The following is a 27,973-nucleotide window of genomic DNA, read 5'->3' as shown; positions in this document are numbered from 1 at the left end:
TATGGGTTGGCTACATCCCAGTACCTTCAACACCTGTATGAAAGGGCTTCAGGGGCTGAGTAGAAATAGACCTACAGGGCAAAATATGCGGTGGGCCAATACGTAGCAGGCCACTGCTGCCCTACTCGGTTGCTTTATTAATGCTGTAAAAGGCCTTCCTGGGTGCTGGCCTGGTACATAAGGACCTGATGCTTCTAGCACCAGGACATGACAGAACACAGGATCCATCGACATGCGCTGCCTCCTTCTATCGCCTGGTGTGGTGGTACCTGCCGTATAATACGTATATATACACTCACCTAAAGAATTATTAGGAACACCTGTTCTATTTCTCATTAATGCGATTATATAGTCAACCAATCACATGGCAGTTGCTTCAATGCTTGTAGGTTTTTGGTCCTGGTCAAGACAATCTCCTGAACTCCAAACTGAATGTCAGAATGGGAAAGAAAGGTGATTTAAGCAATTTTGAGCGTGGCAAGGTTGTTGGTGCCAGACGGGCCGGTCTGAGTAGTTCACAATTTGCTCAGTTACTGGGATTTTCACGCACAACCATTTCTAGGGTTTACAAAGAATGGTGTGAAAAGGGAAAAACATCCAGTATGCGGCAGTCCTGTGGGCGAAAATGCCTTGTTGATGCTAGAGGTCAGAGGAGAATCGGCCGACTGATTCAAGCTGATAGAGCAACGTTGACTGAAATAACCACTCGTTACAACCGAGGTATGCAGCAAAGCATTTGTGAAGCCACAACACGCACAACCTTGAGGCGGATGGGCTACAACAGCAGAAGACCCCACCGGGTACCACTCATCTCCACTACAAATAGGAAAAAGAGACTACAATTTGCACGAGCTCACCAAAATTGGACTGTTGAAGACTGGAAAAATGCTGCCTGGTCTGATGAGTCTCGATTTCTGTTGAGACATTCAAATGGTAGAGTCCGAATTTGGCGTAAACAGAATGAGAACATGTATCCATCATGCCTTGTTACCACTGTGCAGGCTGGTGGTGGTGGTGTAATGGTGTGGGGGATGTTTTCTGGGCACACTTTAGGCCCCTTAGTGCCAATTGGCCATAGTTTAAATGCCAGGCGCTACCTGAGCATTGTTTCTGACCATGTCCATCCCTTCATGACCACCATGTACCCATCCTCTGATGGCTACTTCCAGCAGGATAATGTACCATGTCACAAAGCACGAATCATTTTAAATTGGTTTCTTGAACATGACAATGAGTTCACTGTACTAAAATGGCCCCCAAAGTCACCAGATCTCAACCCAATAGAGCATCTTTGGGATGTGGTGGAACGGGAGCTTCGTGCCCGGGATGTGCATCCCTCAAATCTCCATCAACTACAAGATGCTATCCTATCAGTATGGGCCAACATTTATAAAGAATGCTATCAGCACCTTGTTGAATCAATGCCTCGTAGAATTAAGGCAGTTCTGAAGGCAAAAGGGGGTCCAACACCGTATTAGTATGGTGTTCCTAATAATTCTTTAGGTGAGTGTGTATATATATATATATATATATATATATATATATATATATATATACACAAGCTGTATGTGGTGTGAAGGAATGGAGTGTAGTCAGGTTCATAAGTCAAATCCAAAGAGGAGTCTACATCTGAAAGAATCAGCAGCATGGACATGTGATTTAAATCCACAAGTTATTTTATCCATGAAAAAAAAGGTTCTGCAACTGTAGATGAAGACCAGGTCCTTGAGGTTTAGTCAAGTCACTTTGAAGCAGCTAAAACTAATTACATTTCAGGACCGGGGGGCAAAAATCGTCCCTACGTTGGAAGGCAAATAGGCTAGGGCTACACAACGACATGTGTTGCGCGACAATTTTTACAATGATAGTCTATTGTGACGACAGTAGCAAAAAAATCTATCCAAGATGGATTTTTCTACGACTGTCACGTCGCAGTGCGACACCACATATAGACTATCATGATAAAAATTGACGCCCGACACTAGTGCGACATCAATGTCATCGTGTAGCCCTAGCCATAGACAATTGCTGTAGATCTGCCTATTTGCCATCACTGGTAAGGACCAGATTCTTCAGGAGTCCATTCAGGACCTGACCACTAGGGGGCCAAAGAGCCAAAACTACACTAGTAATGAGTGGACCAGGTCCTTGCGGCGCATAGCTTTAGACACAGGTCGCTTGTGGTGACGTCAGCGGAAGCGCACTAAATATCCGACGCATATTGGTAAGTCGACCAATGAGACCGTGGCCGGGGAGACGTCTCCGCACAAGCCGCTCCAGCTGACAGCCAATCAGGGCGCAGCAGCTTCGGTTTCGTTTGCACACCGGTGTCCGCTCGCTTAGTGGCTGCCGTCAACATGGTGCTGTCGGAGATGTCGGTGGAGGGGAAGATCTTCTACTCGGTGCTGCTGTTCTCATGGGTGGTGTACCTCTGGGAGGCTTATCTGGCCAGCAGACAGGTGAGAGGAGCTGCGGCGCCCGCTTGCTTTGTCACTGTATGCGGCCCTGTCTGCCATAATGGCTGTGCACTGCGGGTGTGTCCTGTTAGCTCGTATGTGGGGGCACTTACCTCTTTGCCCTGGAAATACAGGGCCAGCCCTTGAATACATTAAAGGGGTCAGCCAACCCCCCCCTAATGCCTGGGCCCCCACAGTTCCTTGGTACCCGTCTCGCTCCTGATGCCCGCCACTGCATCACTGGGTGACACTAGGGAGGCTCGGTCCCATCCTGGCTTGCTATTGGTTGCCCCTGCCCCTTGTGGGTGCCGGAGGGGGGTAAGTATACCATGTATGAAGTGCCTGGGTATTTTGGGGGGGCATTCAAGGGGTTGGATAACCCCCTTTAAAGAGTGTGCACCCCAATTGTAGAACTGTCTATAGGGAGAGAATCCCATAGCATGTCCTTCACTGTAGAGATAGACCTGCCATAGAGTCCAGTGGAGGGTGGCCATGCACAGGACTAGGGGTAGGCACACTCGGAATCAGTTAGATGCCCACCCGTGGGACCTGCAACCCTGTTCCTGCAAACCTTTCCCATAACGTCCTTTCTGGTATTAATAGCCAGGAAACAAACAAACAATGTATGACAATGAACAATTTGGAGTACTCCAGTTCTGGGGTACTACCCCCCCCCCCCCCCCCCCCCCCCATGGAGAAATGCAGGCCAGGTTGTGCTTGTGGTTTCCTCCTGGTAGTCTTGCATCAGGTGTCCAAGAAGGCGGTGAAGAGACCAGGTTAAGGACATAAGGGCTTATACATAAGTACAAACTAGCCAAGGAGAGGTCCATGATGGTGCCAAGGAGGGGTGCTAGCTATCCTAGACTAATGCATAAAACGCACTTCACAACATGTGCGCATGTGCAGCCAACCTCCATTCGTTGCTATGGGAGTTCTGAATATGAATGGAGGGCAGCTACGCATACACGGCTGCCCCCCCCCCCTTTCCGGTGTCCTGTTTTGGGACTTGCACCTGTCTCTAACAGGACCTCTAAAGTGGCTGGAGTGCAGCTGCGTATGTGCGTCTGCTCTCCATCTCCGCCAGGCCCATAGAAGTGAATGGAGTGCGCTCTCCACTAATGTCTATGGACCTGCTGAAAATAGCCAAGCGCTCGCTTGGCTATTATTGGAGCTCCCTAGAAATGAATGGAGAGCATGACGAGCATATGTGACTCTCTCTCCTTCACTTTCAGGGGCACATTCTGGAGATAGAGGTGGTGGGACCTGAACCTGAGACCTGCACCTACCTAGCAATATGTTACCAGTGTCTGGGGCTACACAGCGATCTTTGACCATTCGGTGGATGCCACGTCTAAGGTCGCTGTGTGGCCCCAGCCTGCTGGAGAAAGCGGAGCACTGTACTATAGGCAGTGAATGGAGTGGTGATCACTGCCGCACCGTTCCCACAGAGACGCGGGTGCCACCGTTCTTCTGATCCTAATGGTGGAATGTGCACCGTGTGGGACTCTCTACAAATCCGTGGCAATTCTGCAGCAGAATCCTTTAGCATGCTTCGGGTTTGAAAATCCTGAGGCTTGTTTTTCCATCTGAAAAATTTCTCTTTTATGTTTGGATGAGGTTTTTAAAACCTCCTCCATGGGCATTGCTGCGGAGTGCCGCAAATCTGCAATGTCTGAGCTGGTCCTTTAAAGGGGTTATCCCACAAAGTAAAAAAATATTAAAGTACGGCACACCATTATTTTACCTACATCGGTGGTATTGTTGGCTTCATGCCTGTCCTTGTGATGTAGATTGGAGGGGATTTTATTAAGACCAGCGTGTGGTATGCTAGTCTATAATATTCTCTGCGTTGCCGGAGGATGTGCTTAATTTACGGAGAGGTAAAGGCTTTATCACAAATTAGGCGCATTCTCCGGCAGTCTATCTGTGGCAGCTCGGATCCTCCGTAGGTCTCGGTCTTCATTTACACCTGGAAACTGGAGTAACAGAAAATATATGTGCTGACTCTGCTGTGCCCGCCCTGCCCTCCTCATGCTTCCTTCTTGGAAAGTGGTGAGGGTGGCATAGAAGTGCTATGGGCAACTAAAATGTAGTCGCAGCGGAGTTGCAAACATGATTTTTCTTTTTTCTTTTTCCCCTTCATACAGAAAACTGGAATGATAAATTCTTCCCCCCCCCCCCCCCTTCACTGGGTGTATTATGTGAACTTGGCTTAACTATGATTCATGTCAACCAGCAGAATTCTGAATGCAGCTCTGGGGAATTTATCAAGCCCTGTACTTCAGAATTCTGGCTTCAAAAAGTTGCTACTTTTTGGGCTTATTTCCGAAAAATTTTAACATTTTCCCTTTTTTATTTTTTTTTATTTTTTTTTTTCCCACCACTCCCTCCAGTTTTGAACAGTGAGTGGGGAAGTCGAGCAGATTTATCAACTGCAAAAAGACCCAAAAATTGTCTCAATCTTACAGCGGTGGCATAGACAGTGGATGACATCTCAAGACATAAGAAGCATCAAAACTTTGTCAAACGTGACATTTGATAAATTTGGCACAAAGTCCTACAAAACTGACTGTAAAACTTCTCCCCTTGATATAACTTTTAGGTGGCAGACAGTGTTTTCTTAGTTGTCGATTCTCGGTATACCGGCCAGAAGTGGTCTGGAGTTTTATTTGCTCGCCTTAAGTAGCTCCGCATTCCTGCTTTGAATAGCTCTTGTTTGGATTTCACCATACTTATGAATGGTCTGTTTTTTGCAGCGTAAGATATATGAAGCGTCAAGACATGTGCCAGCCGAACTTGGGAATATTATGGATCCGGAAACTTTTGAGAAGTCTCGGTTGTATCAGCTTGATAAGAGTACGTTCAGTTTCTGGTCTGGACTATACTCGGAGGCAGAAGGCACAGTAAGTCTCATTTACCTTTACATCCATTCAGTGTGCATGCTTGCAGTTCTAAAAAGGATTTCCAAGTTAAAGGGGTTCTCCGGGCTTTTTCTACTAATGAACTATCCTCAGGATAGGTCATCCATATCAGATGGGCGGGGGTCTGACACCAGGCGGCCCTGCCGATCAGCTGTATGGGGGGACGGCGCGCGCAGTGTGCATGTGCTGTCTCCCTTCTCTCTGTCCGTTGCGGTCCCATAGACATACAGCAGCGAGCAGGAAGGGACATACAGCTGATCGGCGGGGCTGCCTGGTATCAATCATGATAATGCTCCGTGTCTCTGCTCTCCGGAGCGGGGCTTGGCACTATTTCACGCACAGCATCCACTCTTGTGAAAGGGCCCTTAAAGGGAAATAAGAACTTAGATCCTCCTTTTGAAAGTCTTATCTTTCAATGATAATCCATTTGTGCTACAGACCTCCCCTTCCATATTCATTCAGTGGTCGGAGAATGTGAGCCCCTTCCCCCTCCACACCATGGGGTGGTGTTCACACGTGCTGCTGCTCTATGGGACTGCCGGAGATAACCGAGCGCTTGTACTATATCTGGCAGCACAGGCCCCTGTTTCTCGAGATGTCCAGGGCTTCCTGCGCTCAGACCCATGCTGATCAAACTCTTATGTCCTGTCCTGTGGATAAGTTGTCTTAATGGGACAATCCCTTTAGTGGGAAGTTAAAATGTCCACCGTGTTGCAGAGACAGTTGCACTTCTGGTTCTCTCTCCACACCATGGTGGATTAGGAAGTGCTTTTTACTAGAAATATGACCCCACTGACTTCTATATGACGATGGTTTCACTTTTGCTCTCCATACGTGGCTTTAGTAAATGGATGACCAGGGGAGCGATGGATAAAAGAAGGGTTTATCCGTCTCCGCACTCAGGAATTTCTTGTCGGATGCGGTTGTCGGCCTCTGTTAAAAGCACAGAATAATGAGATTTTTTTTTTTTCGGTCTCTAACATCTTCTGATTTTGTGCAGCTCATCCTTGTTCTTGGTGGTATTCCTTTCCTGTGGAGCGTGTCTGAGCACATCCTGGATCGTGCAGGCTTTGGTTCCGAATACGAGGTCAGCATTTCTTATTAAAATCGGTTTTGTTTCTCCCCTCCTTAATTTGATTCTGGATACTGAAGGCTGGTGGATAACCAAGATCAAATGTGTTGTTGCTTTTATTGCACTCTGTCTGATCTAGTTTAACCCCTTCACGCATTATGATGTAACTGTACGTCATAATGTGTGAGGGGATGTATGGAGCGGGCCCACTCCACACACAGCTGGTAACTGCCCGCACTGACAGGGATCGGCATTTGCAACGCCCCTATCATTTTACCCCCTTAGCACCTGTGAGTGAAGGCAGAGGGATGCAGCTTGGACGCTGCTAAAGTGTAAAAATCCTATTCACCCTAATAGATCTCTATTAGGGTGAATGGGAGAGCGGCTCAAAAGATCCCATGTGCTAGGCTCCTAAGGGGTCTAATAGTTATTTAAAAAACAAAACACCAATATATTAAAATCTCATTCCTTTTACAATTTTACATATAAAAATATATAAAGAATAAAAAAACTTATTGGGTATCAGTCATAAAATGTCTGAACTTGTCCCCCCTAAAAATTTTCAAAACGTGATAAAAAAGACATGCATACCGCAAATAATGGTACCAACAAAAAATAGTTTGTTATGCAACAAACAAGCCCTCATACAGCTCTGTACACCGAAATATAAAAAAAGTTATGGTTGTCAGAATATGGCAATGCAAAGAAAATTTGTGTTTATTTTTTTAAGTAGTAAAAAAAAAAAAAACTGTACAAGATAAATTACACTACAGATGTATTGTAATGCATTGCAGAGGGGATCAGACCCCCAAAAGTGAACATCAGAAATAAAATAAAGAAGAAAAAGTAAAAAAAGTGTTTTTAATAACATTAATAAAGTAAAAAAGAAAACACCCCTTTCCCCTTATTTTATAATAAAAAAAAAAAACACACATATTAGGTATCGCACCCTGATCCACCCTGTCAGATAAACGCCATAAAGATAAAATAAAAACTGTGTAAAAAGGTGCCATTTTTGTCACCTTACATCACAAAAAAAGTGCAACACCAAGCGATCAAAAAGGCGTGTCCCACAAAATGGTATCAATAAGTCACCTCATCCTGCAAAAAATGAGCCACTACCTAAGACAATTGCCCAAAAAAAATAAAAAAAAATATAGCTCTCAGAACATGGAGACACTAAAACTTTTTTTTTTTCTAAATTGTATACATATTAGGGATCGCCACGTCCATAACAAACAGCTCTATAAAAATCACATGACCTAACCACTCAGATGAACACCGACAAAAAAAAAGAAAAAAAAAAAGACACAATTTATTTATTTTTTTAAATAGAAGTATAGTGGGCACTCGATATCTGGCACTACGTCTTGGGTACAACAGATTTATTTAGGTAAACAGTGTTATCAATCAATCACAGACATAAAATAAAACTTGCAGAATATTCCCAATTGTATGACAGTACAATTTATAAAATGTCATAAAAGATTCCTAAAAGTTAAAAAATATATATAAAAAAAAGTGTTCATAATATAATACTCCTAGAGGTTAGTAATAGATATATATATATATTCACATTTATTGATAAAAGTCCCTTTGAAATCTTCCGCAATACTTAGTGCGATTGATATAGTAAAATATACTGAGTTTTAGCAATGTTCTATCCGCTTATATGTTCAAGTCTGTAGGTCTCACTTCTATGAAGGATTATAATGGTGGCTATTCAGGGGTTAGTTGTATGCAGTATATTATAATTATGTTTCACTCACTGCTTGATGTTCGTTAAGTTTCTCTGACTTTCGTGGCGTCCCACTACTGGTCAGATCACTCGCCCCTCTTATACGCCGTGTATGGGCTGCGCTTCCATTTAGCTGTATTGTTGCGATGTCCGTGAGGTTTCCTCTCAGTCTCTGTTCAGCGTCCCACGTGTAGATGGTTTGTCACGTGATCGGAGTTTCGAAGCGTCACGTAACTTAGATCAGATGTGGTTGGATTAGTACAAGTTCCGGAGGCGGTACCAACCTCCGTTTACACAGCTTTCTGGCGATAATCTTGTTGTTTTTTCGCACTAGTTTGTTGCTGGTTGTAGTAATAAAAGACGTCTAATTACTATAAGGATCTCATCCACTTATCCACTAGCGGGAGTGGATGAGATAAGGATCTCATCCACTCCCGCTAGATTTCTCTGACTTTCGTGGCGTCCCACTACTGGTCAGATCACTCGCCCCTCTTCTTATACGCCGTGTATGGGCTGCGCTTCCATTTAGCTGTATTGTTGCGATGTCCGTGAGGTTTCCTCTCAGTCTCTGTTCAGCGTCCCACGTGTAGATGGTTTGTCACGTGATCAGAACCTGAGGCGTTAATTGCCGTGGATTGCAGTGCCCTGTCGTAGAGGCCGGGTATGTGATTCTGCAGACGTCTTAGACGTCTTTTATTACTACAACCAGCAACAAACTAGTGCGAAAAAACAACAAGATTATTGCCAGAAAGCTGTGTAAACGGAGGTTGGTACCGCCTCCGAAACTTGTACTAATCCAACCACATCTGATCTAAGTTACGTGACGCTTCGAAACTCCGATCACGTGACAAACGCTCTGAAGCTCCGATCACGTGACAAACCATCTACACGTGGGACGCTGAACAGAGACTGAGAGGAAACCTCACGGACATCGCAACAATACAGCTAAATGGAAGCGCAGCCCATACACGGCGTATAAGAAGAGGGGTGAGTGATCTGACCAGTAGTGGGACGCCACGAAAGTCAGAGAAATCAACGAACATCAAGCAGTGAGTGAAACATAATTATAATATACTGCATACAACTAACCCCTGAATAGCCACCATTATAATCCTTCATAGAAGTGAGACCTACAGACTTGAACATATAAGCGGATAGAACATTGCTAAAACTCAGTATATTTTACTATATCAATCGCACTAAGTATTGCGGAAGATTTCAAAGGGACTTTTATCAATAAATGTGAATATATATATCTATTACTAACCTCTAGGAGTATTATATTATTATGAACACTTTTTTTTATATATATTTTTTAACTTTTAGGAATCTTTTATGACATTTTATAAATTGTACTGTCATACAATTGGGAATATTCTGCAAGTTTTATTTTATGTCTGATTGATAACACTGTTTACCTAAATAAATCTGTTGTACCCAAGACGTAGTGCCAGATATCGAGTGCCCACTATACTTCTATTTATACTTTTACCCCATATTGTGGTCTGGGTGAACCACAACTTAGTGAGAGCCCCGGTCTATATTAGCAGGAGGGGTGAGCCACTATATATTTCAACTATTTTTTTTTTTTTGTCACATTACATCACAAAAATTGCAACAGCAAGTGATCAAAAAGCCGTATGCCCCCAAAATAGTACCAATCCGACTATCACCTCATCCTGCAAAAAATGAGACCCTACCCAAGAGAATCGGTCAAAAAATAAATAAAAAAGCTATGGCTCTCAGACTATGAATACACTAAAATATTTCGGTTTCAAAAATGCTGTTGTGTAAAACTTAAATAAGGAAAAGTAGACATATTAGGTTTTGCCACTTCCGTAACGATCTGCTCTTTAAAAAAGTCACATAACCTAATCCCTCAGGTATACGCTGTAAAAATAAAAAACATCCTTTTTTTGTTTTTGTTTTTTTGTTACCTTGCCTCACAAAAAACGTAATTATAGAGCAATTAAAAAAATCATATGTACCCCAAAATGGCACCTTTATCACGTAGTTTCCAAAATGTGGTCACTTTCTTGAGTTTCTACTGTAGGGGTGCATCAGGGGGGCTTCAAATGGGACATGGCATCTAAAAACCAGTTCAGCTAAATCTGCCTTCCAAAAACCATATGGCGTTCCGTTCCTACTGCCGTGTGCCCCTACAGCAGTTTAAAATCACATGTGGGGTGTTTCTGTAAACCGCAGAATCGGGGTAATAAATATTGTCGTCTTTGGCTGTTAACCCTTGCTTTGCTACTGGAAAAAATGGATTAAAATGTAAAATCTGTGAAAATCTGGAATTTCATCTCCGTTTTCCATTAATTCTTGTGGAACACCTAAAGGGTTAACAAAGTTTGTAAAATCAGTTTTGTATACCTTGAGGGGTGTAGTTTCTAAAATGGGGTCATTTTTGGGTGGTTTCTATTATGTAAGCCTCACAAAGTGACTTCAGACCTGAACTGGCCCTTTTTAAAAAGTGGGTTTTGGAAATTTTCCGAAAAGATTTGCTTCCCAACTTCGAAGCCTTCTAATATCCCTAAAAAATAAAATGTCATTTTCAAAATGATCCAAACATGAAGTAAACATATGGGGAATGTAAATTTTTGTAATTTGGGGAATGTAATATTTTTGGAGGTATTACAATCTATTATAAAAGTAGAGAAATTGATATTTGCAAATGTTTCCAAATTTTTGCTAAATTTTTTTTATGAATAAAAATGATTTTTTTTTTTTTTTTTTTTTTACTCCTTTTTACCACTGTCATGAAGTACGATATGTGACGAGAAAACAATCTCAGAATGGCCTGTATAAGTAAAAGCGTTTTAAAGTTATTACCACATTAAGTGACACGTCAGATTTGCAAAAAATGGCCTGGGCAGGAAGGTGAAAACAGGCTCGGGGTTGAAGGGGTTAAATAGTTTGGACTCTTCGGATGTGGTGATAAGGCCTAGAACCTGGGATCTTTTAATCCCTTGTCCTATTCACCCTAATAGAGCTTTATTGGGGTGAATAGGACTTCACACTCTCCCTGCTGCCTTGTCCTCTGTACACACAGCAGCAGGGAGATTACCATGGCAGCCAGGGCTTGAGTAGTGTCCTGGCTGCCATGGTAACCGATCGGAGCCCCAGGATGACACTGCTGGGGCTCTGATCACAACTGACACTGCACCCCCAATAAGGAGGTGGGGAGGGGACCCTTTGGCCACTGCCACCAATTGCCTTGATACTGGGGGGAGGGCGCACTGCGCCACCAATGAAGATAACTAACCCATTAATCGAAATAAAGATGCCGACTGCAGAATCACATAGTCGGCACCAGACCTCTGACAAGGCGCCGCGATCCACTGCAGTTAACCCCTCAGGTGCGGAACCTGAGGCGTTAATTGCAGTGCCCTGTCGTAGAGGCCGGGTATGTGATTCTGCAGCTGGCACCCGCCACCTGTTTTTGTATTAATGGGTTAGTTATCTTCCCCCTCCCCTCTCTCCTGTCATTGGTGGCAGTGACACAGCGGGGAGGGAGAGACTCCTTCTCCACTGTGCTGCTGAGGAGAACATGGCACACGTTCAGATTAGCCGTAGCACAGCCTAGTATCGGTAAAAGGCATATCCCGGTTCTAAATTGACACCGATACAAAAGTATCGATTGGGTACCGATAATTCAATACCCGGTGCAACCCTAGGATGTAATGGTTTGTGTAATACATAAAGTTTGTCAGGAATATACAGTTAGGTCCATATAAATTTGGACAGAGACAACATTTTTCTAATTGCTCTGTACATTACCAGAATGGATTTTGAACAAAACAATTCAGATGCAGTTGAAGTTCAGACTTTCAGCTTTAATTCCGTGGGTCGAACAAAATGATTGCATAAAAATGTGAGGAACTAAAGCATTTTAAACTCAATCCCTTCATTTCAGGGGCTCAAAAGTAATTGGACAAATTTAAATAATTGTAAATAAAAGGTTAATTTCTAATACTTGGTTAAAAACCCTTTGTTGGCAATGACTGCCTGAAGTCTTGAACTCCTTGTTTCCTCCTTCTTAATGCTCTGCCAGGCCTTTACTGCAGCGGTTTTCAGTTGCTGTTTGTTTGTGAGCCTTTCTGTCTGAAGTTTAGTCTTAAACAAGTGAAATGAATGCTCTATTGGGTTCAGATCAGGGGACTGACTTGGCTATTAAAGCAAAGAAGTGGAATGTTCTTGAATGAACTCCTGGGTTGCTTTGGCTTTGTGTCATTGTCCATCTGTATTATGATACGCCGACCAATCAGTTTGGCTGGATTTGAGCACACAATATGTCTCTGAAAACCCCAGAATACATCTGCATGCTTCTGTCCTGTCACATCATCAATAAATACTAGGGACCTAGTGCCACTGGCAGCCATGCATGCTCAAGCCATCACACTGCCTCCACCGTGTTTTACAGATGATGTGGTATGCTTTGGATCATGAGCTCTGCCATGCCTTCGCCATCCCTTTTTTTTTTTTTTTTTTTTTTTTTTTTTCTTCCATCATTCTGGTAGAGGTTGATCTTGGTTTCATCTGTCCAAAGAATGTTCTTCCAGAAGTGTGCCGTTTTTTTTTAAGATTATATTATTATTTTTTTTTTTAGCAAACTCCAATCTAGCCTTCTTATTCTTGAGGCTTGTGAGTGGCTTGCACCATGCAGTGAACCCTGTGTATTTACTTTCATGCAATCTTCTCTTTATGGTAGATTTGGATCTTGATACGCCTATATCCTGGAGAGTGTTGTTCACTTGGTTGGCTGTTGTGAAGGGGTTACTCTTCACCATGGTAATTATTCTCCGATCATCCACAACTGTTGTCTTCATGGGCGTCCAGGTCTTTTTGCATTGTTGAGGTCAACAGTGCTTTTTTTCTTTCTCAGGATGTACCAAACTGTAGATTTTGTCACTTCTAATAGTGTAGCAATTTCTCGGATGTGTTTTTTTCTGTTTTCGTAGATGAAGGATGGCTTGTTTCACCTGCATGGAGAGCTCCTTTGACCGCATGTTTACTTCTCAGCAAAATCTTCAAAATGCAAGCACCACACCTCAAATCAACTCCAGGCCTTTTATGTGCTTAATTGAGAATGAAATAATGAAGGAATTGCCCACACCTGCCCATGAAACAGCCTTTGACTCAATTGTCCAATTGCTTTCAGTCCCTTTAAAAACAGGGTGCCACATGTAAAGGAGCTGAAATTACTAAACCTTTCATCCAATTTTAATGTGGATACCTTCAAATGAAAGCTAAAAGTCTGGACTTTATGTCCATATCCATTATAAAACTATAACTTGAATGTTTTCGTAAACGGGTAATAAAAGCTAAATTTGTGTCTGTGTCCAAATATATATGGACCTATTTGTATTTGTAAATATATGCAAAAAATGTTTCCCCCTAAATCAAGTACTAGGATTTTATTTCTCTTATCTCACCTATAAAACTGCCTTTTCAGTGTTTTATCTTTGTTTTCTAGATAGTTCAGTCTTTGGTATTTCTAGTCCTTGCTACCCTGTTCAGCTCCCTGACTGGCCTTCCATGGAGCCTGTACAATACTTTTGTGATTGAAGAAAAACATGGCTTTAACCAACAGGTAAGCATGTTGTTTTTGGTGTAAGGGCTCTTTCACACGAGCGGATGCCGTGCGTGGAATCCGCTGCATGAAAGACAGCCAAGCCCCGCTCCGGACAGCAGAGACACAGATAATTGCCATGATTGATAATGCTCCGTGCCTCTCTGTGATCTTTTTACTACAAAATCACAGTGACCACTTTATCTCACATCCGCTTATGTGAAAGAACCCTTTTTAAAAAAAAAAAATGTTTTAATTTAACTGGGGAACAAACCAAACCCTTACATGGTGGCCTTCTTTTCAGCTGTAGATCTGTAATTTCCTGGGCGCTGTTTCTGTCATCCAAGAGGGCTGCACCACTTCTCAGACTACCTGATGCACACTGCGCCCAAGACGCTTCTGCTTGCCCAGCCTTGATCTTGGTTTGGGCAGCATTTCTCACATACTCAGGCCAGTCTGAGGGAAGCGGGAAGCTTTGGCCTAATCTTGATCTTTATGTAATCATATAAATGCTTCATTTCAGATATTTCAGCAATGCAGATCTTCCCCTTAACACACTGCCCGCACACCCTTTCCTTTGCTTGGTAAAGGACTTTGGCATGCCATTGTATTACAGTACCTTAGAATAGCATGTCTAGCTGTGTGTGACTACAGAGAGAAGGCAGAGGCAGTTGTGAAGAGTGCTCAAATGTGGTTAGGCATTAACGTAACCCCATTTAGTGCTAATCCGAATTGGGCTGGGTTCAACTCTGCTTTGAGCTTTCCGTTCTTCTGATCCGTAATTTTTAATCTTGCTGTTCCTCTGATGGACCAGTCTTTTTGTGCATCAGTTCCGTCAGAGGTCAGTTATTTTTGACGGGAGAAAAAGCACCTTTACTCATTTACTCCCATCAAAAATAACTAATTTCTCACTAAACTTGTGCTGAAAAAATACGGCCTGTTTTTTCATTTTTCTGTTCTGACGGATCAGAAGAACAGAAAGCTCAATGAATATGTCCTCAGCAGCAGTAGATGTGATAAAATAACAAAAAAGGGTGATGCTTTCTCCCCTTTGTTTTCCGATCCTGCAGCGGTGACATCCATGCACATAAGTCACTATGCAGCCATTCGCTGACCTCGGCAGTAGACATGACCACTGATTGGCTGCAGCGGTGATGTGGCATGCATTGAATGTCACTGCTGCAGTCAGGAAACCGAACGGTTAACCCCAGCAACCTCTGCTTTGTCATTACCTGTCACCAGTTCCTGTTTAACAGGAATGAAAGGTGGTGCCACATTCCTAACCACAAGGGTAGGGTGAAAAAAGTTTTGTGTGTGTGTTTTTTATTTTTTTATTTTTTTCACATACCTACTAAACTTTATTTTTTATGTTGACAGACTCTGGGATTTTTTTTTAAAGATACCATAAAGAAATTCTTTGTAACGCAGTGCATTCTCCTCCCGGTAACCTCTCTTCTGTTGTACATCATCAAGATTGGTGGAGATTACTTCTTCATCTATGCATGGCTGTTTACTCTGGTGGTGTCCCTGGTAAGGCCCCTTGTTTTCTGCTCTTAAGGCCTCATGCGTGCAACCATATGTATTTGGCGGTCCGCAAAATACAGATACCGGCCCTGTGCATCCTGAAATTTCCACAGGCCCCTTTTTTTTTAAATGCCTATTCTTGTCTGCAAAATAGAGAAGAGTAGGACATGTTCTATCTCTTTTTGCAGGGCTGCAGAATGGACATATGGATTCGGACAATGCCTTTCATTTTTCTTGCGGCCTCATTGAGATGAATGAGTCTGCATCCAATCCGCAAAAATGCGTAGTGGATTTGAAAAAAACAATAGTCGTGTGCATGAGGCCTAATGGATATATAAATGTAATAGTGGAGTCTGCATAATGCATCTCCTATTCCTTATTTCCAGGTGCTCGTAACAATATATGCAGATTATATTGCTCCATTATTTGATAAGTTTACCCCGCTTCCTGAAGGAGAATTGAAAGAAGCTATTGAAACGATGGCAAAAAGTATTGCTTTTCCACTGACCAAAGTTTATGTTGTCGAAGGTAAGTGTCATGTCCTACATACTTAGGCCTATTGCCCATATATATGATCATATGAGTGCGGGACAATAGTCCAGCTGGCGGCCCGACGTGCACAGCATCATTGTAATCTATGATGCTGTGTGCTCCCGTGCGCACGATGTATGCCGCTCCGGGATATATGACCCGCTCATGGACTATATATCTCAGAGGGCATACGGTCGTGGGCAAGAGACCTTAAAGAAAACCTCTCAGGGCCTTCATGCTCCCCAAACCATGGGTAGTGTATCAGAGGAAACATAGTTCAAAGGCATGTTGGACATGGGTAGTGTATCAGAGGAAAGGCATGTTGGACATGGGTAGAAGAGTCACAGGGGTGGCTGTCCACCAGTTTCTGCCTACATGATATAATTGACAGGTCTCTCTCTATACACAACTAGGGAGAGGCCTCCCAATCAAGCTGAGCCAAGTCGGTAGAAGCCAGTGGGGACCTGCCGAGATGACTCTTCTCCCTGTTCAATTTTTCTGGAACGCCATAGCTGTTTTTAACCCAAGATCCTGTCGGGAAACTTATGATAGTTTGGCTTTAATACTGATGAAAACTTTAGTTTACAATGTCTTTCTCCTGTGTTGTGTACAGTTGTCTCTAATTGTAGTGGGATAATCCCCATAAGTCAGGGTCCCACCAAAAATCAACCACATGTAGTTTTGCTGCCAGTCACCATGGATCAGTTTTTTAAAGGGGGGTTTTCTGGGAATATTTTTTTTTAGCGAATGCCTGGAGTCTTCTTCTTCCTGAAACAGAAAATTCATACATACCTGCTCCCTGGTACGGTCTTCCGCTGAATTTGCTTTCTTCCATTTCTGGTCCCTGAAGTGTTTACCAGGCCTTCTCACTGTTTACCGCCGGCCCAATGACATCACGACTAGTATCAACTAACGTCGGCGCGGCTAAGCTCTGTTCACTTGAATGGAGCTTAGACCCGCCCACGCTAGTTGATACTAGTCGTGACGTCAGTGGGCCGGCGGTAAACAGTGAGAAGGCCGCGGTGCCGCTGCCTTCTCAAACAGCTGATCGGCGGGGGTTCCGCGTGCCGGACCCCCCGCCGATCAGAAACTGGTGATCTATCCAGAGAATAGATCATCAGTTAAAACAAAGTGCAGAACCCCTTTAAGTCAACAATGGCTTGTCTAATTTACTCACACACCAGTGCAACGAAGAACCTCAGAAAAAAAATATAACCTCTTCCTAACCTGATGATGATTTGAGAGCGTTTCAATCTGTAAATCCCATCTGGACATTGTGGCCATCGTGTAGGACATTCTATCATTCCAGAATGATAGAAGAAGATAGATGTTCCTGTCTTATTCCCAAGAAAATGGTTATTAGAATGATTCTATGGGGATTGCATTTCAGAGGCGTCATATGTGAAAAGCCTGTGCTTGTGGTTCCTTAATTTTTGACCATTTTAAAGGGGTTGTCTGGGATTTTTATTAATAACCTATATGAAAAATATAAAAGTTCCAGATAACCTTTTTTTTAAGGTAAATGCTTGAAAAATAAGTCTTGATCCATGAAAATTGAAAATGGTGAGGCATACTTCTAGATTATAAGCCTATGGACAGGGCACTCTCCCTTTCTGTACAGTCTGTCACTTGGTAAGGTTCTGCTTAAAGAGGCCCCTTTATCAGTCCAAACATTGTAAGATAGTTATTAGGCTGTGTAGAGCGGCGCCCAGGGATCTCACGGCACTTACTATTATCCCTGGATGCTGCTCCGTTCTCCCGCTATGTCCCACGGTATTTGCGCTGAATTGGTTATACTAGGCGGAGACTGCCCTGTTTCTCCCTGGGCGTTCCTTCTCCCTGGCTGTAGCTCTGTCCAATCGCAGCACAGAGCTCACAGCCTGGGAGTTTTTTTTGTTTTGTTTTTTTTCTCCCTGGCTGTGAGCCTGGGAGAAGGAACGCCCAGGAAGATACTAGTATAACCAAATCGGCGAAAATACCGGGGGACATAGCGGGAGAACGGAGCAGTGCCCCGGAATAATAAGTGCTGTGAGATCCCGGGGCGCCGCTCTACACAGCCTGATAATTATCTTACAATGTTTGGACCGATGAAGGGTCCTCTTTAATGTACTGATATGTTTTTGTCTCATTTTATGTACATAACACCCTAGAATCAATGGTGCTTTAAAATCTCAAAGCTATAATTGTAAATAAAGCTGGTGGTCGCCAAACTAATTAATCACTATCACCGAAATACGACTACCTAAAAATTAACCTTTAATAGGATAATCTAAAATAAATAATCCCTAAAAATGGGAACACAATAGTGCAAAAACAGACACAACGGAGCATATCTGGATCAGACGGGCAGATCAGCTTGAGGAAGATGAAGGGGAGGAAAGCATCGGGGCAACATGTGCCAAATCAGTGTCTGTCCCTGTGATATCCCTTATAGAGTCCTCAGCCCGGAGATGTGTCTTAATGGTAGGCACACTCCGTCCACGTGCCTATACTGTCTATCCTCATGGTGCCCTTGGTATACTAGCCCATATGGATATTTGGGTACTAGTATATATTAGATACCGGTTGTACTATCGCGTTTCCCCCCTTCTTTTCATTAAAAGGGGTTCATCAGGGGACATAAATCAATGTCAAACAAACACACCAAGTGTTCAACAAATTTCAGAAAAGATGGATCAAAAATGATAAACTGAAGGCCAAGACGTATTAACAAGATGCAAAAGACCACGCGCATGGTTGTTTAATGATAAAGCAACCATCAAGTAATCAAGAAAGTACTTAGCTGGTGGTCAAGATGGAGATCAAGCTGAGCGGTCCAGGGTGAACGTCTTGGGAAGGGCCTCCAGGGGGCAAAATATGATGTGGCCAATTTGTTGAACACTTGGTGTGTTTGTTTGACATTGATTTATGTCCCCTGATGAACCCCTTTTAATGAAAAGAAGGGGGGAAACGTGTCGGGACACGTGATAGTACAACCGGTATCTAATATATACTAGTACCCAAATATCCGTATGGGCTAGTATACCAAGGGCACCATGAGGATAGACAGTATAGGCACGTGGACGGAGTGTGCCTACCATTAAGACACATCTCCGGGCTGAGGACTCTATAAGGGATATCACAGGGACAGACACTGATTTGGCACATGTTGCCCCGATGCTTTCCTCCCCTTCATCTTCCTCAAGCTGATCTGCCCGTCTGATCCAGATACGCTCTGTTGTGTGTAATTTGTTTTGTGTTTTGTTGTGTCTGTTTTTGCACTATTGTGTTCCCTTTTTTAGGGATTATTTATTTTAGATTATCCTATTAAAGGTTAATTTTTAGGTAGTTGTATTTCGGTGATAGTGCTTTAAAATCTCTGATATCTTTAAAAAATGCATTGTTTTCTGTATTGTGACTTTTTCAAATTTCATTATCTCCAATGTAACGTGTTTTTTGTACTGTGGAATTTCTGAAGGCATGAAAAGCTTCAGTGCAGTGATTGTATAATGGCTGTCTTATCAGGAGTTTTGCGTATTCAGATATCCCTGTGCTAGGCTACTTTTAATATTTTCCCACTGTCTTTACCTAGGTTCCAAGCGGTCATCTCACAGCAATGCATACTTCTATGGGTTCTTTAAAAACAAGCGTATTGTTTTGTTTGACACCCTGTTGGAGGACTACTCTCCCCTAAATAAAGACAACGCTGAGGAAACCTCAGAGAGTGAAAATGTGGACCTTAAACCTAAAGCCAAAGTAAGTGCACATTGTGCTCCTCATGTTCTTCTGATCATGTTCAGCAGAGGTTACATTGTACTGCACTGCTAGGTAGACTTAGCAGTGTTCTCCAGCATGTTCCAGGCCACAATCATCTAGTCTATATACCTTTTTATGGGACTAGAGACAGGAATAAAAGGTCAGAATTGTGCCCTCTGTTCGTTTAGGAAGGAGATTCTTCAATATTGAACAGATTGCAGGAATTCTGAAAATCAAACCGTGGACATGCATTCAAAAGTGCATCTTATAAAAATATCATTGATGCTGTATGTTGAAATCTTAAATTATTATTATTATTATTATTTTTTTCTAATGCAAATTGATGAATTTTCTGTTCTCTAAACCTAGAATGTAAATAAGAAGCAAGGCTGCAACAACCAAGAGGTCCTCGCTGTTTTAGGTCATGAGCTGGGGCACTGGAAGCTGGGTCATACTGTAAAGAACATTGTCATTAGCCAGGTGCGTATATAGCGCTGGGTGTTTCTACCTAACTGTGGATGTAAGGTTGCAGTAGTTTTTGAGGCTACTCTCCTTTATTCTTTTGAAAGGTCCCCATGTGAATGAAGCTGTAGTGTGCAAGCAGAGCCACGGCTCCATTCTCTTCTATTGGACTCTCGGGAAGTATAGCTCGGCTCTATCTTTTTTTAGTCCCATAGAAGTGAATGGAATGATGGTCACATGTGCAGTATCGCTCCATTCACAAGGGACCTCTGTTCTAGTGACTCATCGTGATTAGACACTAATCCCCTGTCTCATGGATCCTTCATACGTGCATGGAGTATTATGGGGTGAGCGCACAGCTGACATTTCCCAGCAATAATGAGATTGGAGATATCTCTGGTCATTTAAAGGGCTTCTGTCACCCCCATTTTTCATTTTTGGGCTAATTAAAATCTTTATGGTGCGATTATTCAATATATAGTGCTCTTACCCTTATCTGTTGTCTAGTTTCTTTAAAAAACACACTTTTATAATATGTTAATTACCTGGCTACCAGCAAGTAGGGCGGTTACTTGCTGGTAGCCGCCGCATCCTCCTTTAAAAAAAACTTCCCCCTCCTCTTGTTGATTGACAGGGCCAGCGAGCGCTCTACTCCTCTGGCTGGCCCTGTCTGAGTTCTAAATCTCGCACCTGCGCCGTACTGGTCTTCAGTCGGCGCAGGCGCACTGAGAGGAGGACGCTCGCTCGGCCGCTCCTTCCTAAGTGCGCCTGCGCCGGGTGTAGATGTGACCTCATCGACGCAGGCGCACTGAGGAAGGAGCAGCCGAGCGAGCGTCCTCCTATCAGTGCGCCTGCGCCGACTGAAGACCGGTACGGCGCACTTCACTTCTGTGGGGCCTGCATTGCGTGAAAAACGCAGACTATAGAACATGCTGCGATTTTCACGCAACGCACAAGTGATGCGTGAAAATCGCCGCTCGTGTGCACAGCCCCATAGAAATGAATGGGTCCGGATTCAGTGCGGGTGCAATGCATTCACGTCACACATTGCACCCAGCGCGGAATACTCGCTCGTGTGAAAGAGGCCTTAGGGGTGAGCGTATCAAGCTTTGGATCCAAGATCCGAAGTCTGTTAGTTCGAAAACTTTGTTTTAATGCTGTACCGTATAGCATTAAAATGTATGTGCTTTGGCTGGGCCAAAATTCCGAAGTTGTGTGTTACTTTGGTGAATAACTTCGAGCTTCAATTCTGCGACTTTAAAAACATTTTGTAAAAGTTTTTGAACTAATTGACTTTGGATCTATGATCCGAACCTCACCCTGCTCACTCTGTCCTCTAAATGGAACTCTGCCCCCCCCCCCCCCTCCCAAGGTGAAATATTGGGGCTATGATTGGTTGCTGTGGCTGCCTGCGGCCTTGTGAAGGTTCCCAGGGCTGCCGTTGCAAATTGACCGTTAAGCCCTGCCTTAGGGTTTAATAGGCAGTGCAAAGTATTCACATAGACTGTAATGGTATACTATTGCAATATATGGTATAAAATATAAGCAATCGAAAGATCACAGGTTGAAGTCCCCGAGAAGCACAAAAAATTTAAGTTGAACCTTTTTTTTTTTTTTTTTTTTTTTTTTTTTTAAACATAAAGCATTTTCAAAAAAAAGTTATTCGCACCTCTCTTCCAATTTTGCATCTAAAAATATACAATAAAAACTGTATAAGGGGACACAAAATTAAAATGGATAAATCGCAGCTTTTTAGTTACTTTGTGTCTTCACATGCATGGTTTGTACATAAGAAGAATGTGCTCTACACTGAGGTAATTCATTTCAGTGGAAAAAGCTATAACATTTGGCAAGACTTTCAATATATGAGACACTAATAAAAAATTAAATAAAAAGTGGAAAAAAACATCCTTGTGGCCTTATTGCAGCCTTCACTTCTCCAAAGCAGTTAAAAAAAAAAAATGGTTGCCATGGGTAGCAAGGCCAGTTTTTCCACTTTTGATTGAGGTTTAGGGCTCATGCACACAGCCGTAGATTGTCCGCATTTATTTGTGTCGGATGCGGACCCATTCATTTCAGCGGGGCCGCAAAAGATGCAGACGGCTCCAAATGTTTTTGTCTCCTCGACCTTTTTAGACCTACTATGGTATCAGAACCTGGGCCCACAAGAGGATCCTCTGGTACTTCGGTGTGCTAGTCTGATGCTGACGACATATTTAAATTTGGCAACATCCGATTTTTCACAGAATATTAAGATTGTTCTCCCAATATTTCACGATGGCATAGTACTGTCTGCCAAAACCATGACAAGTCATGTGGGAATTTTCCAACTATTCTTGGCTGAAATAAGACATGTATGACAGATCACAGGTAAAATAAATTTGTGCTTGACATAAGTTTTTAGTCTGGCATTTCAGTGCTGAGATTGTTCCACTATCGGACTGATTGGGCGCATTCTGGCTGATCCTACACGTATGTGTGTGGGCCGCTTTAGTCATGTCTTCATACCTCACCTGCCTAGCTAGAAGAGATGGCAAAGTACAATCTCTTATTCCTACACAGATTTGACATATTTCCATGTAAAGTATTATCAATCACTAAGTATTGTTTTAGTATGTTGATGGGGATGTAATATATAGGGAGTGCAGAATTATTAGGCAAGTTGTATTTTTGAGGATTAATTTTATTATTGAACAACCATGTTCTCAATGAACCCAAACAACTCATTAATATCAAAGCTGAATATTTTTGGAAGTAGTTTTTAGTTTGTTTTTAGTTTTAGCTATTTTAGGGGGATATCTGTGTGTGCAGGTGACTATTACTGTGCATAATTATTAGGCAACTTAACAAAAAACAAATATATACCCATTTCAATTATTTATTTTTACCAGTGAAACCAATATAACATCTCAACATTCACAAATATACATTTCTGACATTCAAAAACAAATCAGTGACCAATATAGCCACCTTTCTTTGCAAGGACACTCAAAAGCCTGCCATCCATGGATTCTGTCAGTGTTTTGATCTGTTCACCATCAACATTGCGTGCAGCAGCAACCACAGCCTCCCAGACACTGTTCAGAGAGGTGTACTGTTTTCCCTCCTTGTAAATCTCACATTTGATGATGGACCACAGGTTCTCAATGGGGTTCAGATCAGGTGAACAAGGAGGCCATGTCATTAGATTTTCTTCTTTTATACCCTTTCTTGCCAGCCACGCTGTGGAGTACTTGGACGCGTGTGATGGAGCATTGTCCTGCATGAAAATCATGTTTTTCTTGAAGGATGCAGACTTCTTCCTGTACCACTGCTTGAAGAAGGTGTCTTCCAGAAACTGGCAGTAGGACTGGGAGTTGAGCTTGACTCCATCCTCAACCCGAAAAGGCCCCACAAGCTCATCTTTGATACCAGCCCAAACCAGTACTCCACCTCCACCTTGCTGGCGTCTGAGTCGGACTGGAGCTCTCTGCCCTTTACCAATCCAGCCATGGGCCCATCCATCTGGCCCATCAAGACTCACTCTCATTTCATCAGTCCATAAAACCTTAGAAAAATCAGTCTTCAGATATTTCTTGGCCCAGTCTTGACGTTTCAGCTTGTGTGTCTTGTTCAGTGGTGGTCGTCTTTCAGCCTTTCTTACCTTGGCCATGTCTCTGAGTATTGCACACCTTGTGCTTTTGGGCACTCCAGTGATGTTGCAGCTCTGAAATATGGCCAAACTGGTGGCAAGTGGCATCTTGGCAGCTGCACGCTTGACTTTTCTCAGTTCATGGGCAGTTACTTTGCACCTTGGTTTTTCCACACGCTTCTTGCGACCCTGTTGACTATTTTGAATGAAACGCTTGATTGTTCGATGATCACGCTTCAGAAGCTTTGCAATTTTAAGAGTGCTGCATCCCTCTGCAAGATATCTCACTTTTTGCCTTTTCTGAGCCTGTCAAGTCCTTCTTTTGACCCATTTTGCCAAAGGAAAGGAAGTTGCCTAATAATTATGCACACCTGATATAGGGTGTTGATGTCATTAGACCACACCCCTTCTCATTACAGAGATGCACATCACCTAATATGCTTAATTGGTAGTAGGCTTTCGAGCCTATACAGCTTGGAGTAAGACAACATGCATAAAGAGGATGATGTGGTCAAAATACTCATTTGCCTAATAATTCTGCACTCCCTGTAGGCCCACATGATGTACTAAGGTCTTGGTTTTCTTTCCTTCAGGTGAACTCTTTCCTCTGTTTCTTCTTGTTTGCCACCCTTATTGGGCGCAAAGAACTCTTTGCAGCTTTTGGATTTCATTCAGCACAACCCACTCTAATTGGTCTGATGATTATATTTCAGTTCATCTTCTCCCCATACAATGAGGTAAGAATTACGTGTCCGTCAGTAATGAGACTATAACAAGGGAGTGGGATTTTACCAATGAGGACTTCAGGGCAAATTCTCTTAGAAGCATATGATTAAGTTGCTTACAGTAGTTTCGGGGAAACTGTGTTAAGGCTGCGTGAATGTTTGTGTAATTTATATAGCCCTAATCTATATTTAAACGGATTGTCCAAGTTCAATAAAAAAGATGCTAATGTATTAAAAGAAGCCATACTTGCCCCTTTTCTCCCCTGCTGTTTGTTTTGCGGTCTGCAGCGGTGACGTTCTGTATACTGCTAAGGCCAGTGATTGTGTGCACATATCGTCACCGCTGCAGCCAGGAAGATGACGTCAGCCACAGGGAGGACTAGAACACGGCACTGGAAGCCGCAGGGGAGATGAGGGATGGGTGTGGCTTCTTATTTTTTTACCTTTATTGAACTTGAACAACCTGTTTATTTTTACGTAATTTTATAAATCTTTCTTATTTTAAGACAGGATTTTTACTATAGCTTCTGAATGGAATTCCAGTTTAGGCTGAGACCACCTTGGAAATGACAGCTAGCAGGACACTTTTATGACTTGTTTTGGTTAGTTGTTACTTTTCTGACACCTATAGTTGCACCTTTTGTGCCGCACAGTCAAAAATCAGACGGCAAAATTGCACACTGGCTTTGTGGCTTGTACAGGTGTAACACCTTGAAACAACACTAAGGCCCCTTGCAGACGAGTGAGTGACTCGCAGCGAGGCCCCTGTCCTGAACTCCGAGCACTGCCGGGATCACATAGCATTATATTGATTTATGATTGCATCCAGAAGCAAGTGCGGATACGATGCGTTTTTTTACTGATGGTTGCTAAGAGATGTTTGTAAAACTTTTTTAACGCATCAAAACTCATTGCACTAGTGCGGAAAAAACTGAATGCAATTGCAGACAAAACTGAATGAACTTGCTTGCAAAATGGTGCGAGTTTCACTGAACGCATCCGGACCTAATCCGTCACGCTTGTGTGAAAGGGGACTAAGGGTTACATAGCATCATAAATCAATATAATGCTATGTGACCCCGGCAGTGCTGGAAGTTCAGGGCGGGAGCTGTAATGCGAGTCTGCAAGGGGCCGAAGGGTCCGACCACATGGTAGTCGTGTCTTGGTTCTGACATGACAGAGTACAGTGTAGGCATAAGGGCCCCAGCTGGCTCTTGTTAACGAACAAAGACTGTTTAGTCGGTCTGCATTGCTAATGGCCACGTGGTATTGAAAGTGCCACACAGCCATTATTAATGCATGCTGACATAACAATGCGGTCTTCATTAGTTAAAGAGAGCTAATTGTGGCCCCTACGGCTGCACTGTACCCAAACGCAGCCCGGCCAAGTTGTACTTAAAGTGCAAATGTTATGTTTGGTGGAATGAGGGTGTTGCCATTGCTCTTGTTGCACCCAAGCTCCGCTCATTACTGTGGCCAGCTCCCCTCTGACTGCTTTGCCACTGTTGGGCACTGTTAATCAAATCACCCAAGGAGGGGCTGGCCACAGAAATGAATGGAGCTTGGGTGCAACAAGATCAATGGCGACTCCCTCATTGCCCCAAAGGCCTAATTTGCATATTAAAAAAAGTATCCTAACTCTGATCAACAAGAGACAAAGGAGTTTTAATCAAGTCTATGGAAACAGTTTGATCGGTTTGGTCGCTGGTGACGGGTTCCCTTTTAATAAATGAATACAATATGAATTATATATAATACTTTTATTTGAAGCCAGAGTGGGAGTCTGTATCTCTCAACAGTCTGACTCCACCGCCCTGTGTCTGAGGATCTCTGCCTTGAGCTTCCCGTACAAGATTTGTCTGTCTTCTCGTTCTAGGTCCTGTCATTCTGTCTTACTGTCCTTAGCCGGAGATTTGAATTTCAGGCCGATGCTTTTGCCAGGAACCTTGGAAAAGCAAAAGACTTGTATTCTGCTCTGATTAAACTAAATAAGGATAATTTAGGATTTCCAGTTTCAGACTGGATGTTTTCAATGTGGCATTATTCTCACCCTCCCTTACTGGAAAGACTGCAAGCTTTAAAAGTCGAGAAGCAGAATTGACGAAATGCTTTCCCGCTGAAAAAGGACTTGACATTTTTGGTTCCTCTCTTCAGTTCTGGCACTGCACGTGAAAGTGCAGACGGTATTCGAAATGCGTTGTTGATCTATGTACTATGAGGACATTTTTAATGATCTGGAAATGTATAAAATGTACAGCACGGGTTTTCATAAAAAGTTACTGTGTTTTATTTGAAAGTGTACTTTCCTCCATTGAGCCTTCTTGTGTTTTTTACTTATTACATGCTGTAACTGCTATAGGCAGTTTGTTGGCTTCTTCGATCAACAGGACTTTTCTTTTTAAATTTGCATTATGTTAAAAAAAAACTGGTATCACAACAAAATACATGTATAAATGGATGTATGACGCTGTATGTTCTCTATTAAATGTTTCAATTTCAGTTTGTTATTTTTATTTTTATTTTTTTGTGTCCCTGCATAGTCTGACACCAGCAGCAGTAGTCAGACACGCCCGCTACTGGTAACACCCAGCAGTACCTTTACCCTGCTTTCACACCTGAGCGTTTCCCAAACGCGCGTTTTTGACGCGCGTTTTTGGTAATAGTAAACGCGTGTTTGTGTCATTGACTGCAGTGTCCTATGGCCACAAACACGCGTCAAAACGCCCCAAAGAAGCTCAAGTACTTGTTTGAGCGTCGGGCGTTTTACAGCGCGATCGTACGCGCTGTAAAACGCCCAGGTGTGAACCCTTCCCATAGGGAAGCATTGGTTTTCATGTGTTGAGCGTTTTACAGCGCGTTTGAACGCGCTGTAAAACGCTCAGGTGTGAACTTAGGGTTACTGCAGACTGCTGGCAATTTATTTGTAAACGTCTTCTAGCAGGTATGGCACAACAGTCATAAGAAAAGATTCGCCAGAATCGGGAGAGGTGACAGGTCCTCTGCCACGGAACCACCACACATTGTGCTGTCCGCATCTTTTGTGGCCCCATTGAAGTGAATGGGACCACATCCAACCCTCCAAAAAAATGCAAATAGGATGCAGACATTATTTGTGTGCATGAGCCCTTACGCTGAGTACAGTCATTGATGTGCAGGTGTAAGTCATGCGATTGCTGCCTGCTACAGCCAATCGCTGTCCCCAGCATTAGACAATTAATCCCAGAATTCATCAAAAAGTCACAAAATACAGTTTTTGTTACTTTTTGGGTTCACTTGTGGAAAAAACAGTGACACCTTTTTCCATTTTTACACTACTCGCTCCAGTTTTGGAAAGTGGGCATGTTTAGCTGTTATCTGGAACTAGGACTTTTTTAAGGGAGTGGTGCAGAAAACTGGAGTAACATTTCTAGACAAAAGTGCACCAACTTTAACAAAAAACACATGAAGTTTGATAAACATATTGCAAAGTACACCAACGCAGACTCAAGGAAAACCGTAAACTAGGGATCGACTTTTTTTTTTTTTTTTTTGAGCAGATACCAATAATCTGAACTTTCAGGCTGATAGCCGATAATTTATACCAATATTTAATATATATTTTAT

At 42.9% G+C, this 27,973-nt stretch overlaps 1 protein-coding gene across 1 annotated transcript; it reads left to right on the top strand.

The window, feature by feature from the left end:
• Positions 1 to 2,205: 2,205 nt before the first annotated feature.
• On the top strand, positions 2,206 to 26,869 carry ZMPSTE24 (zinc metallopeptidase STE24). Its single transcript, XM_044285273.1, has 10 exons — positions 2,206 to 2,459; positions 5,213 to 5,359; positions 6,378 to 6,464; positions 13,667 to 13,783; positions 15,140 to 15,292; positions 15,673 to 15,814; positions 19,389 to 19,552; positions 19,922 to 20,032; positions 24,239 to 24,382; positions 26,247 to 26,869. The coding sequence occupies exons 1-10, from the start codon at positions 2,358 to 2,360 to the stop codon at positions 26,469 to 26,471; spliced, it is 1,392 nt and encodes a 463-aa protein (XP_044141208.1). The 5' UTR covers positions 2,206 to 2,357; the 3' UTR covers positions 26,472 to 26,869.
• Positions 26,870 to 27,973: the final 1,104 nt, after the last annotated feature.

Source organism: Bufo gargarizans, chromosome 3 (genome assembly GCF_014858855.1).
Source record: "Bufo gargarizans isolate SCDJY-AF-19 chromosome 3, ASM1485885v1, whole genome shotgun sequence".
Lineage (NCBI taxonomy): Eukaryota > Metazoa > Chordata > Amphibia > Anura > Bufonidae > Bufo > Bufo gargarizans.
Note: the sequence above shows the minus strand (reverse complement) of the source record. Positions and strands in the feature narration are given on the sequence as shown.